Here is a 14,394-nt window from a genome sequence, read left to right as displayed (position 1 = left end):
GAAGTGGTGAGATTATTCCAGATTGTCCAGTTCAAGGGGCTGGGAGGATGCTGTGCTGGGGGAACAGGCGGGCTGGAGTGAAAGAAATCGAGGAGGGTGCTATGTCATCTTGATGCAGATCTGTTCTGGTGGGTGCTTTGCAGAATGAGCCTGGAGCTCAGGAAAGAGGTCAAGTCTAAGATGACTTCAGGGTCATCAGCCTGGGTCACACTGAGATGTATTGGCATGTGAGTTGCACAAATAAATGCCTCCTTACTTCAGAGGTGGGGCTTTTCCCCCATGTTTTATAATTCTTACTGTGCATCTCAGAATTCCCAGAAAGTCAAGTGACAGAAAATGGTAAAGATAAATGGTTTGACTCAAGCATTCCAGAAACACCCCGCTTGCCTGCATTTACAACATACCTGTGTCTCGTATGTAAAGCTGCCCAGGCAACTTGAAAACACAGATTCAGCTGAGAGCTTGCAGGATGTGAGACATGGCTTTACCAGCATCCCCGTTCTGGAGACTGTGGTCCCAGTATGTGGATGACACCCAGAGAGCATCATCTCTCACTCTGCACTTGCTTTTCCAACTGAGCCAAGGCCGGTTGGCTTGGCTAGGGCAGGGCCTCCCCTTAGCCTCAAAACAGACCCCTCTAGGCAGGACAGGGCTCCTTTCCAAGCTGTCCTTGCAGAGGGCAGTCAGTGCATCTCAGCATATGTTCCCCAGCCCCACAAGGGAGGCCTCGCCTTCGTCTGGGTGATGGATGGTTGGGAGCCAACCAACTGCTGGCTTACGGCTAAAGAGCAGGCAATGGCAGGATGGGAATCCAGTCCCAGTGACAGGAAAGAACTTGACGAGGTTTGTTTACCTCATTTGGATTGTTCTGAGCCTCTGCCTCCAGTTTCAGTGATTAACAAACCACAGTGATGATCCTGGGGGTCAGCAGATGACCTCAGGTGACCCCAGGTGACACTCAGCCAGTCCCCAGGGCAACAGCAGTTTGCCCTCCTGGGGGGACGTTGTTGTGTTGGCACAGCCAGGGGGCATCTGCAGCCCTCTCCTCAGTGTTCATGGAGACCCCTCCCCTCCCCGGGGCTTCGAGCGGCTGAGCTGCAGTACCCACAGGAACTGGGGCGGATCCCAGGGGTCTGGGAGACACACTAGGCATCACCAAGCTTGTCTTGAGCAAGTGGTTAGGAAAACGCACCATCAGAGCTGTGAAGGCACTGAGAGAACAGTGTTGTTGTTACTTTTTAGTTGCTATGTTGTGTCTGACACCTTTGCAACTCCATGCACTGTAGCCCGCCAGGCTCCTCTGTCCATGGGATTTCTCAGGCAAGAATACTGGAGCAGGTTGCATTTCCTTCTCCAGGGGATCTTCCCAACCCAGGGATCGAACCTGTGTCTCCTGCACTGGCAGGTGGATTCTTTATCATTGAACCACCTGGGAAGCCCAGAGACTTCTTTGATTGTATACACAATATCAAAGGACCAAAAGGCGAGGAGAGGAGTTTGATGATCTGTGTGTGGAGAGAAAGAGCCAGACAGACCCGACAGAGCGTGATTGATATAAATGCCATCTCCGTTGTTAGTTTAGAGGCAAAAACTGGGAAGCAAGAGAGAGTCGGAGACCCGGATGAAATAGAGGTGCCTGTAGCTTTACATGTGTGTACAGAATCATCAGGAAATTCTTCTGTATCCGAGGTGTTGTTCAATTCCTAGGACAATCGAGGTGACATCCCAGGTCCCTTCTAGTTCTAAGATTCTGTGCCTGTGGTTTTGCCGGTGAATGATCCTGAAGCTGGGAGCGCTGGGCATCCCACGTTATCCTTGGGAACTTCCTGGCTGCTGGGAGTGATGCCTGTTTGAGGAAGGTGGTGAGCTGTCATGAGCCGAGGTGACTTCACCTCCAAGCTGATGTTTAACAGGGGCCTCTGGGCCACTGTCTGTCCTGCTGGGTCCTTCGCCAGTGGCAGCACGCCTGGGCACTTTGGGAAGCGAGCACAGGACTTTACTAGAACAACCGAAGGTTTGCACTTTCCTCCCCCTCGGCCATGCTCGCCCACAGGGAAGGGCGTCTCCCTGACACCCCAGCCAGCCTGTTTGTTTTGGAGGGGACTCCGAGGAGTTCGATCTTTCTGGCCACTTCTGCCCCAGGTTTCCAAGAAAGAGCTGGCCACCAACAGGTGGAATTGGTGTTCTTTTCTGAGGATGTAGTTGTTTCAAGAGGCGCAGGAGGACGCGCATGAGCCCTCCAGGAGAAGAGGCTTCATAACATGTATGCTTCCTTGGTTGGCGCATTCAGATATTTCTCTTCACTGATATGTGTCTGGGGAAAGGGGCTATTGACAGTTGTTGGACATGGAAACCTAGGGCCTCCCTAGTAACTCAAATGGTTAAAAAAAAAAAAAATCCACCTGCAATGCAGGAGACCTGGGTTCAATCCCTGGGTCGGGAAGATCCCCTGGAGAAGGGAATGGCTACCAACTCCAGTATTCTTGCCTGGAGAATCCCATGGACAGAGCAGCCTGGCAGGCCACAGTCCATGGGGACTATACTTCACCAAAAAAAAAAAAAAAAAAAATGGCAGAAAAGGAAATGGAAACCTCGCTGGCTTAGGTTCATTTCTGAGCGTCGTCTGAGCTGTGTATTTTCAGCGCTGCTGGGAAAACTACAGGAGTCTATTGACGGGGTCTTGCGCTGAGCTGGGATATAAGACTGTATTCTAAACTTAGATCCAGCCTGACACAGACTTCCCTTCCAGAGTGCACCAGCCATGTTTTCAGTTCCAACGGGAAAGGCTGGTGGTGGGAATGTGTATTCTATACAGCGGTGGTTTCTTCCTTTCATGTCCTGAAGTGAATGGACACAGCAGTGTGTGTCCAGGCTGGCCTGGGTCCCGGGCCGTCTGAGACCTGGCCAACTCCCTCACCCACAGGTCACCTTCCCACCAGAAAGGATGGTCAGTGTCCCCAGCATCTGTCTACCCATTAACTTTTCCAAAATCCAACAAATTATTTCTGAAGCATCAGAAGTCAGCTTAGAATTGAATAGTTTGGTGCTAAGAGAAAGGGAAGATGGATGGATTCAAGCCCAGAAAAGACAGCAAAACACAGTTTCCTGTGAGATTGCCAGAGAATGGGGGTGGGGGGTAGAATGTCGAATGGGGATGGTATTAAGGTTGAGAAGGGTGTGAGGGGGAAGAATGGGCTGGAGAGACCCCCAGGTCATCGATAAGACTGGAGACCATAAGCCCAGAGAAAAGAGGGAGGCGTAAGAACAGATTGGGAGGCCGGGAGGAGGAGGGAAGTGGGGAAGAGAGGGAGAAGAGGTGTGACAAAGCAGAGGGAGGAAGTAATAGGATGAGGGGGGCCTCTGGGGGTAGGAGGTAAAGACTAAGCCTGCCTTTCCTCCCTGTGATAGAAAGCTAAGGTCCAGCAGGAACAACATCAAGATTGTCCAGTGATGTCAGGGACCCAGTGGGATGTAGCGGGCCGTGGTCCTTGCAGTTCTGAGGACTTCTCAAGGAAATGCAGGAGAAGGTGTACCAGTCAGGGCTGAGCTGAGACTGGGGTCCCTGTCACCGAGCACAGAGCAGATAAGGGGCCCTGGGGGTGGGAGTAAGAGTGGAACGTGGCGGAACTTAGCTTAGCCGGGATAGCGTCAGAATGGAGCGGTGGGCCCGGGACGGTGAGCGGTCCGTGGACCAGAGGCTCTGGGGATGCCAGGCAGAGGGGCCGGTGGGAGGAAGCTGGGAGGTCAGACCAGGTGGCGGACCTGCTTGCAACCTCAGGGTGAGGCCTAGCAGGTAGAAAGCTGGGGCAAAGGGAGGGGAGCTGAGCTCAGGCTGTGTGGTCCTTGTGGGCTCTGAAGCTGCAGGAATGGAGGTGACAAAGGGCGAGTGGGGAGCCAGCCAGAGCGGTCTGCCATGAAGGTGCTGCCCAAGCCTGGAGGGGTGCAGAGAGGAGGTGGGTTGGGGCTCGGAGTACGGTGGTGGTGGACTGTGAACATTCCAACCAGAGCCTTGGGGGTGCAGGCCACCCTCTTAGCAAACCTGGGGAAGGGGACAGGACATGGCTTCGCCACAATAGCATGGGACTTGGTGTCAGAGCCCACACCCCTCGCCACCCCGCCGCCTGCAAAACCCTTCTGAAGAAGCATCTTTGCCTTGGTTTCAGGATCGCTGGTGACACAGCCCTCAGCAAAAACATCCACGAGTCGGTCAGCGCCCAGATCCGGAAGAACTTCGCCAAAAGCAAGTGGAGAGTAAGTCCTTATTTCCTGCATTCCCAGTGAACTTGACCACTCATACCTGCCCTATGGTTAGAGGGCTTCTTCTTTCTAAAGGTTGTTCTCACCCAGGAGGTCTGATGAAAATTTCCAGAACCTCACCCAAATAATGGTGCTGATTTTAAGTAGTAAAGATTAAGACTTGAAGAGAGCATCGTGGTGTGAGAAGGATAAAGTATATGATTTAATATCTTCCTTCTGACATCCAGAAATAGCAATATTGCCAGCTCTTCCTTATTTGCAATTTCCTAAGAAATCCCTGTTGTCTTCCTTCACTTTGTTGGAACTTTGAGGAATTGACTCTTATTAAAAAGTGATATAAAAATGGAAAAGGGAAACAGGAAATCTCAATTGAACTTATCACTACATTCCAGTAAAAATGTGATGGACTTAAACCATTAGCCTGTGTCCTCATAAGCATGGGTAATTAAGAGCTGGCTATTTTTCCATGAGAGCCAACAAGTAGACACTATGCAGATAATAATTCCATTGAACTACTTTATTCACAGGAAATGCTGTTATTTAGGACAAAAACACCAATAATCAGAAAATGAAAACTCTTAAAAATAAGATTTTAAGGTACTGCGTTATTACAATATGCTTTTTATTCTAGAAGTCACTTCTAAATTATGGAGAGAATTGGTTTACATTTATTCTGTAGTTTACATTATTATGTCAGAAGAAAAATATTCTCTTCATCTCCAAAATGTATTTTGATGGAGGGAGAGGGTCAAAGGATGAGTGTACTTTTGGAAGAAGCGACAACACCAGTTTCCTTTCTAGAGGATCATGAGAATGTTTTTAGAAGTTTAAACTGCTGAGGGTAACAAGAGAAATGATAGGAGACAGCCTGAGGCTTTTCTAATTAGCTGAAATATTTTGTCTGCTTTTCCTCTTTCTTAAATTTCAGCAAGCGTTTAATGCCACGGCCGTTGTGAGACATATGAGAAAACTACATCTTGGCAGCAGCCTGGACAGTTCAAATGCAAGTGTTTCGAGCAGCCTCAGTCTGGCCAGCCAAAAAGATTGTGCGTATGTAGCAAAAACAGAACTTTCCAACTGGTGTTTGAGACAGATCTGGTAGGGAGGAAAGGGGACTCTGGTTTGCCGAGTACCTACTATGTGTCAGGCTTCCCTGGTAACTCAAATGGTAAAAAGTCTGCCTGCAGTGCAGGAGACCCTGGTTTGATCCCTGGGTTGGGAAGATCCCCTGGAGAAAGAAATGGCAACCCACTTCAGTACTGTTGCCTAGAGAATTCCATGGACAGACCATGGGATGGACACGACTAAGCAACTACCACTTTCACTTTACTGTGTGTCAGGCACTGTTAATACTCGATTTCATTAACACTCCCAACAGCTCTAGGACACTGTTTTTCAAAATAGTTTAAAATTTTAATTATTTAATATTTATGTAACCGAGTCCTAGTATTTCCACATCGAGATGAGAAATCAGTGGCTCAAGTCCCACCCAGCCATGTGTGAACGGAAGCTAACACTTTCTGATGCATCTCCTTATGATCTGACTTGCTTCTCATTGGGCGTCACCCTTAGAGACCGATGACAGAGACTCATGACAGCCTGGGTCTCACTGACTTTTAAAATGTATTATTTTGCTGATGATCATTTGAGCTAATTTATTTGAAGTGTGTTGGCTTTGTGATCAGAGTAAAGATGTTAGGTTGGCCAAAAAGTTGGTTCAGGTTTGTCCATAATATGTTACAGAACACCTAAACCAGATTTTTGGCCAAGCCATACTGATGTTTCGTTGTCCTCCGTGTTTGCGTGGAACAATACATCACCAAGGACACAGGCACACCCTCCTTATATTTATCTCTCAATCCCTGCTCTACATGTTCACCTTGATCTCTAGGCTTTTCCACAGTCTCATCTGCTCCACTTGTAGTTGTTTAGTCACTAAATCGTGTCCAGCTCTTTGGTGACCCCGTAGACTGAAGTCTGCCAGGTTCTTCTGTCCATGGGATTTCCCAGGCAGGCATACTGGTGTGGGTTGCCATTTCCTTCTCCAGGGGATCTTCCCGGCTCAGGTGTGTCCTGAATGGGCAGGCGGATTCTTTATCTCTGAGCCACCAGGGAAGCTCTCATCTGCATTGCAGAATTTCCTTCATTGAAACCCTTCAGCTTGGTCTCACCCTGGGCATGATACTTCCTTCCTGTTTACCTTCCTTCCTGGTTCCCTTCGTCTTTAAATAATCCTCAAGTCTCATTTCTGAACGTCCAGCCCTTACTTTCTCCCAGGAAACCGCCACTGAACATCTCCTGACACAACTGCACACTGCTTTAGGCCCAATTTATATTTCAGTGCAAATTCTTTCCACCTTCCGCTCAAAGGAAACCCCACAATCTATTATTTGAAGATTCAGTCAGTGGCTTTGACAGCAAAGCCATCATAGTCATTTACTTTACGGCGTCCATGTGTTTGCGTTCATGAGTTCGTGGTGGCGAGGGTGGGTGGTACACTGCCTCAGCTAAGATCATCCGTCTGCCTGGGGAGCATTGGAGATGCAGCATGTCAGGAATTGTTCTAGACTAGGGGGCTGCCGATTCATGCAGGACTAGGTCAGTGTGCCCTGAGTCACAGATGCTTCTTAGCCAAGAGTCCAGAGCACACACCAAGCTGGGGTCATTCTTTATTCGCTCTTAAAATCCCTGCTTTCCCAGCACTGTTGTAAGAAATAAACAGTTCCTATGAGGACAGTATGTATTCAATGGGCTTCCCAGGCAGTGCTTGTGGCAAAGAACACACTTGCCAATGCAGGAGACATAAAAGATGTGGGTTCAGTCCCTGGGTCAGGAAGATCCCCTGGAGGGGGGACATTGCAACCCAGTCCAGTATTCTTGCCCAGAGAATCCCATGGACAGAGGAGCCTGGTGGGCTACAGTCCATAGGTTGCAGAGTCGGGTTTGACTGAAGCAGCTTAGCATGCACGCACGCACACACACACACGTGTTTAGTACCTAGCCTGATGCCTAGTATGTAGTAAATGCTCAGTAAATGGAAGCTGTCCTGTTACAGTAGCTAAACCATGATGTATCCAAATACAACACGGTTATCATTGCTATATGGAAGCAAGGAGGGAGCACAAGTCCCTAAGAAGACTTGGGATCCTTGCAGATGTTTTCCTGTGGGTAGGTAAAAAGTTAGAAGCAAGGGCCTCAAAGTTTGTCCCCCCCACCCCAACAAACCCTTGCAGCGGGAAGAGGGAGTGAGTACGTTCTTCTAAAGCTTTGAACTTCCTGTGTCCGCTGACCCCCTGCAGGTCTGACACCCTCCACGCTCTGTAGTTTCATGTCCTCTTCGTCCGGGGTCTCAGGAGTGGGAGCGGATCGGAGACCGAGGCCCACCACTGTGACGACAGGGCACTCTGGAAGCAAGTGACTGGCCCTGGAGGTGGGGCCCGGGGGGCCGGGCCAGGGAAGGGGGGCCCCCGGGGGCCACCAGCGCCACCAGCCACTCCAGAGCGATCCCACCTTGCATGGTGCGCCTCCCTGCACAGGACTGGAAGACAGCAGTTTTTTTATGGCCATATTTTATACTGCAATTCTGAAGTGTTCATTTCTCACAAACTGTACTGACTCAAGGGATCTGGTGCTGTACATATGAATCTCGCAAAGCTCTAACAGAATGGACTTTCTCAGTTCCTCTCCCCAAGCCCTGTTGTTTCCGCTCTTCTCAGTAGAGGTACCCGTCTATGTTGTATTTTTTCATTCATGACAAAAAAAAAAAAAAAGGTTTCAACTGGATTATTTAAGTATTGGTAAATATTGTGCATTAGGGTTGTTTTTTTTTTTTTTTTTCCTTTTAAGAAATGTGTCCTTTCAAGCTATACTTCTTACTTCCATGACCTGTATCTTTTGCTTGTTGGTAGTAGAATTTTATGTTAACCTTTAAGAGATTTTTTTTTTTTCCTTCAAAGGGAATTTAAAAGTATTTTTTAAAATTCTAATAGAGGATTGATCGAGAATCTGTCTCCAAGGTGAAGAGTGCACTTTACTTCAGTTCCTTCTCCTTGTCTCCCTTTCTTCCTTGGAGGGGCAGTTCTCTGAGAAGGTAACTCACCTCTTCTGCAGGCCTGTTTTCTCCCTGGGAGTTGGGGAGCCCGTGGGAGGGCACCTGCAGAAAACCTTGCCTGGCAGCTCCTCCAGCAAAGCCCTCTCCAACTGGAGACCGTGGGGCCTCTGGCCATCAGCAGTCAGAAATGAAGAAGCCTGCTCCCCCAGAGCAGATGAAAGGCTAGACTTGTGATGAAGGAGATGACCCCTCTCCCCCTGCAAAAATTTCAGAGCCTCCCGCACAGAAAGAGCACGATTGCCATTTTGTTTGGAGCAAATTTCTCACACAGCTCTCCTTTCTCATGAGGAGGGTGGCATGTGAAAGCCCAGCTATGCAGTTTTAAAACTGATCTCTCTGTTTTTTAAAAATGCATTTCTAATCTTACAACTGCGAACAGCCTCCAGCTCACACCAGTTGTTTCTGCAAGTGTTTACGCTCTTCTTAGAGGGTGAGGATCCGGAGAAGGGAAGAGAGGGCCATGACCTTGGAAAAGACCCCATTGATGTGAGGTGAGGAGAGGTGACCTGCCCAGCCAGTAGGACACTGACCACTGCAGTGACAACCAGAGACCACCCCAGCCAGGCCCAGCTGGCATGCAAAGCCATCCCTCTGACAAAGGGAATCCCCAAACCAAAGATCTGAGATGGTGGGGTCACCAGTGGTCCCAGGTGTCCCAGGACTGAAGGGTGTCCCAGGACTGAAGGACTTTCAAACCAACAGTGTCCCAGGAAAGCTGGGCCACGTTGTACACCCATGTGGTGGACGGGTGTGTAGGATAGAGCGAGCACAGTGCGAAACCCAGGACAAAGTGCTTCTCCAGGAGGCTTCCAAGATGCTGTCATGAAGAGGTGAGCAGGTGGAGCCAGATGCAAAAGCCCTCCCTCAGCCCCCGTGCCCACACGATGCCCTGACTCTGCATCCGCACAGTTGGCCTCGAGGCGCAGTGGGTCCCTGCATGTCTTCTTGATGGTCCCATGACTTCCCTGGCTATTGTCCTCATGCTCTTCTCCCGCAGATAGTCACTCAGTGGATCCTGTTGGTCAGGCTGTCTTTGTCACTTCTACACCTTTGCCTGGGTGTAGGCCAAATGTTCAGTGATGGTCCCCTCAGCACAAACACACACACACACACACACACTGTTATGAGGCTCAACAGCTGCATTCTGCCTCCTTCAGGACAGCAGTGCAGGTGTGTGTAAGAGCCGCTGGAAAGACAGGCATCTGGTTCACCCCATGTCCTCCGCATCACGGACGCTCAGCCCCTTGACAGGAATCCCACTTGACATCTGCCACACGTGTATCCAGAGTGGAAATCAAGGTGTTACTCTTCAAAATTTGTAAAAAGCCTGGAAATGTCTATAAAATGACAGAAGACCCAATTAGGAAGCAAGTATTGCCTCATTTGGAGGACAATAGCATGAATATTATAAACAGAATCAGGAAACTGAGGCATGTCTCCCAGGACTTTAGTAGAATGTTGCTAACTAGCAAGTGTAATGGAAGATCCAAGTTTTTACAGTATAAGAGAAGAAGTACTTAGATGTTATGGAGGAAGGGTGATAATTTGCCTGAATCTGATACTTAGAACATGTGCCCAAATAGTTACCAGCTCCTTGAACTGTGCCCTACACAGTCATTTGTACTTGGGAAGCAGCATCTCAAGCCAGATTTATTGGTGTCAAATTATTTTCTGGAGCTGAAGTGTGGGATACATGTTCTATGCAATTTGAAAATATGTCCTACCTGAAAAGTGCAGAAGAGCTGAAAGACGGGCAGGTTGCAGGTGCCTCTTTGTGATTTGGGGTCAGCTCTTGGCCATGGTTGGCCACATCAGGTCTCAGTACCAAACTGCAAGAAGATAGTGACTGTTTCAGCCCAAAAGTAGACTCTGTTGAACTTGACATCAGGTGAATCTCTGCTGTCTGGATGCCACCAGACTCAGGTTTTTCCCCCATTGTTTTAGGAAGAGGAGAAAATAAGCCCCACATGGAAAAGCTGCTCTGCTCAGAGAGGCCTTTGTGGTTAAAAAATGGAGGTTCTCTTTCAACCGTGTTATTTACACTTGACTACAACATGGGAAGAGAACTCGGAATATGCCTTTTGGTAACACCTGCCAAGTGGAGTGACTGAGTCCTATGACCCTCACTGATGTCAGATTATACCAACAGAAGCTGAGCTTTTCATAGGGACACCCAGCTTACACATCTCAAGGCCAGTGCCTGTGGCTAGACTAAGGATGGACCATGGACTTCATCACAGGCTTCCTTCCAACACCCCGCCCCCACCCCCCACCAATTTGGTCTCTTCACCTCCTCAGAGAAAGTTGATTGTTTTTCTTATTTGAAATAGTGTCTTCGAATGGTTTTGCCCTCAGCTGCCTGTCTGTCTCTCCTTCACTTCCCTGATCTTCATCTCATCCATGAGGCCATCAGGGAGGCTAGCATTTGTCTGAAACAGAGAGCGTGCACCCAAGTGTGGCCCTGACAGACTTTCGAGCAAGTCCCAGTCTTCAGCTGGCTCTGAGCGTAGCGTCCAGGGAACTGGGCAGCCGGGCTTAGAGCTGACCAGGCAAGTCTCTGGCACTCAGGGAGGATGAGCTGGTGAAAGGCATGTGACACATGTCCCCCCAGCTCAGTCTACCTACGGCACTAATCTCATCCTGTTCATTTGTCTCCCGTGGTGTCCAGAAGATCCGGGCGGATTATGAATGGAAGAGGAAGACCCCCTCCTTTAGAATGAAGGCCAAAAACACTAGGGACAAAGGGATGGAATGCAAGTGAGCCCTCCTTGCAAAGAAAGGGGCTAACCCTTTCTTTGGAGGAGTGACAGCTTGATGAATGCCCTGGGGTTTGATGTGTTGTGAGAAAAGACTGTATCCCAGTGGAGATAACTCAGTATTTTAAGACTTTGGCTGCCATGGCCCCCTCACCCACCCAGAGCCTGGGCTGTGTTGATTCTTCACCTTGGAGAAGCCACTCTGGAACCATTGCTCCAGGTTTGAGGGTGGGAGAAGGAGGGTTATGGCCTCTGTGTTTCGCCTGCGACACTTTCAACTTCCCAACTTTGTGTGGTCTCCACAAACTCCCTTCTGGGCTTCCTCTGGTTGCGAAAATGGACAGCAAGGCCCAGTAGAGGGCAGTTCCTCCCATTTCCATAAGCAGAAATAAGATGTGCTCTTTCCTAGGGTCTCACTGTCACTTCTGGCAAATGGAATGAAGGTCCTCTGAATCAACCGATGCACGAAACCTTTGCATGTTCTTCTGAAACAATACTGCTTCCTGTTCTGTCCACTTACACTCTGCAGAGTTGGCCTTTTCCTTAAACACATTCCAGACCAAACACTGTTCAGTTTGTTTAAAAAAAAAAAATGTATATACCAGTTTGTAACCCACCACTCTTTGCGAGGGACAGGGGGCTGGTCCTAGGTTGGGGCTGCAAGTTGGCCAAAGAGTGTTCCAGTTGGTTTTCAGAATTGACAAAGTTGAGATAGGAAGGGTGAATTGGGCAGATTTCTTAAAGGGGAGCTTAATTCACAGGGATGCCAAGAAAACCAGGCTGCCAATGGGATTGCTTGACACTTCTACATTGGCCAGAAGGCAGGGAGGAGAAAGAGGAAGGCAGGAGGCCCAAGCCCCCTTCAGCCCTGACCTTCAGTGTGGTCCCAGTACATCACAATCTGCAGCCCAGCACAGGCACAGGAGCCCAGCCCCACTGTGAAGTCGGCCCTGCATGCTGGCCGCGACCTGGCCCACCTCCTGCTCTGGGCCAAATCCAACGGGCAGGAGCATCAGTCTCTCCCGCCTTCCCTGCCACTTGTAGCAGGAGCAGCTGCGCTTGTGGCTCCGGGGCCTCTGCTTCTGCAAACCCAAAGGCTGTTCATTTGGCAGCCAACCCTGCAGCATGTGGCTGCCAGGTCTGGTTTCGTGGACAAAGTGTGGAATGGCTTCTTGGTGTCTGTGTCTCTCTCTACACCAAAGGGACTGACTACTGCATTTCCCCCTTTGTACTAATGCCGCTTCTGCATTCGCCATATCCATTTTTAACCTTTTGGTCTCCAGGGAACTTCTCATATGATGATTGTGTCTTCTGATGATTTACCAACTTCTTTTACTTCGAGGTGATTTTATTTTCTTATGGATGGGAAAAAAGAAAATGAAAGGAGTGTTGAGGCTTTCATCATAGAGATAAAATATCACCAGGGGAACTCAAAAGCCCCAAACACTGGATAAATTACTTCTCAAAGAAAAAGCTTAATCTGGACAGACTGAGGTTCCTGGGCCCTCGTGGTAACCTTGCACTTGAGGGAGGAGGTGCTGGGGCAGCGCTGGCAGCCAGGCTCTTGACATGTTATTAAAACAAAAACATTGTAATCGTGACAAAAATGCTACAACCTTGCAGCAGCATCTTTGTTTTGCAAGGCAGGCGGCATGTTTCAGAGAACATTTATCTTAGCCCCATGTTCAGGTTGAAAGATATTAATACAAAAGGTACATTCTGTCCAGAATAAAATTTGGAACAATTTCTAAATTGGCTCTGGTCACTGCAATAATGTCATGGTCCTTCTTGCAGCTCTCCCAACAGTGAGCATGTTTTCCAAAAGCTTATGACATTGAACCCAGGAATGTCCCTGTGTCTATTATTACTAGGCTTGTAATTGATTCAGTTTTTCCATAAAAACATGCTTGTCCAAAAGAAGGGAAACTGTGCATTTATTCCGTGCATGTAATAAACTCTGCAAGAAGTTTACTCCACATAGGTTTGCGGCACTGCAAAATTGTTAACGGGCCTGTGTAGCAAATGATTCTCTGCCTTGACAATCATGTACACATATCAAGATTTCTATCATAATGATGACGAGATTGATGACTTCTTGTTTTCCTCCAATAAAGACAATTAATCACCTTCAGATGTGTGCTGTTTGTTTCCTACATAAGAAGCCAGACTGGAGTGTTTCAACAGCTCTCTCTTTCCTCCTCTCTATAAATAATGTTTGGATTTGAAGGAAGGAGCCCCTGGAAATTCATAAGGTCCCCTGAATACTTTATGGGGCCCCCCTGATGGCTCAAGCAGTAAAGAATACACCTGAAATGCAGGGGACACAAGAGGCGCGGATTCAGTTCCTCAGTAGGGAAGCTCCTCTGGCGGAGGGCATGACAACCCACTCCAGTATTCTTGCCTGGAGAATCCCATGGACACAGGAGCCCGGCGGGCTATGGTTCACGGAGTCACAAAGAGCTGGATGTGACCGAAGTGAGTGAGCACAATGCAAATACTTTATATCACCACCCCAGGAATCCTGTGCCGGAGTCGTGCCACGGATGGGGGCAGGACAGGCACAGCTTGGCTTTGAGGCTTCTGATGGGCTCTCAGGCTCCCCCTTTGCCTTGCCTTGCCTTGCTGTAGAAGGTGGCTGGAGGTGGACCCAGAAGCCCCCAGAAATCCAGATCACACTAACTAGATATTCTTGAGTCGTTTGCAGGAAAAGCCAACATTAATTTCCAGGAAAACCTGAGTCTCACATGCCTGCCCACACACGCCCACACCTGTCCATTTCCTGGGCACAGCCTGGGAATTCTCAATGACCAGAGGAAGATTCTTTTCTGATCATGTAACCAAAAGTGCGGTCTGGCTGCTCACTGCTCAAAAGCCAATGAAGAGTCAAGGTTGGTGGAAGGGAAAGTTTTTGCCGTATTCTGGATGCCAACAATCAGGGAGGGGGCAGGCAGACACCTCACCGAAGGCTAACTCCCCCCACCACCATTTACAATCAGTGGGCAAGAGCTTTTATAGACAGAGAGGGCCTTACATGCAGAAACAGCACAGTCAGCTCTTGATAGTCATCTTAAAATTGGTCATCGGTGGTCTGATCAGTGTCACCTTGATCGTTGTAAGTACAGTTAACCTTCAGCTCCAGGGTAGTTTGTTTGCATTTCTTGGGGCCAGTTCTCAGAATTACGGCAGCTTATGTCATGGCTAGAGTCTGGTCATCATGTAAACTCCTCCACCTGGTGGGGTTCCAGTATCCATAAGACAGCTCACAGCCCT

The 14,394-nt window shown here is 48.8% G+C and overlaps 1 protein-coding gene across 3 annotated transcripts in view; it reads left to right on the top strand.

Moving 5' to 3' along the window:
* The window catches only part of CAMK1D (calcium/calmodulin dependent protein kinase ID), a 388,105-nt gene extending 374,850 nt beyond the window's left edge, over window positions 1-13,255 (top strand). For 2 of the 3 annotated variants that reach the window (XM_043479612.1, XM_043479614.1), the window contains exons 9-11: window positions 4,164-4,251; window positions 5,186-5,303; window positions 7,557-13,255. In XM_043479612.1, coding sequence (XP_043335547.1) covers window positions 4,164-4,251; window positions 5,186-5,303; window positions 7,557-7,675 — 325 coding nt within the window. In that variant the 3' untranslated portion in view covers window positions 7,676-13,255. Of the gene's footprint in view, window positions 1-4,163; window positions 4,252-5,185; window positions 5,308-7,556 lie in introns of all 3 variants that reach the window. The other variant, XM_043479613.1, reaches the window with a different exon arrangement.
* The last annotated feature ends 1,139 nt before the right edge of the window (window positions 13,256-14,394 follow it).

Source organism: Cervus canadensis, chromosome 10, assembly GCF_019320065.1.
Source record: "Cervus canadensis isolate Bull #8, Minnesota chromosome 10, ASM1932006v1, whole genome shotgun sequence".
Taxonomy (NCBI): Eukaryota; Metazoa; Chordata; class Mammalia; order Artiodactyla; family Cervidae; genus Cervus; species Cervus canadensis.
The sequence above is the reverse complement of the archived record's forward strand: the minus strand, read 5'-3'. Positions and strand labels throughout refer to the sequence as shown.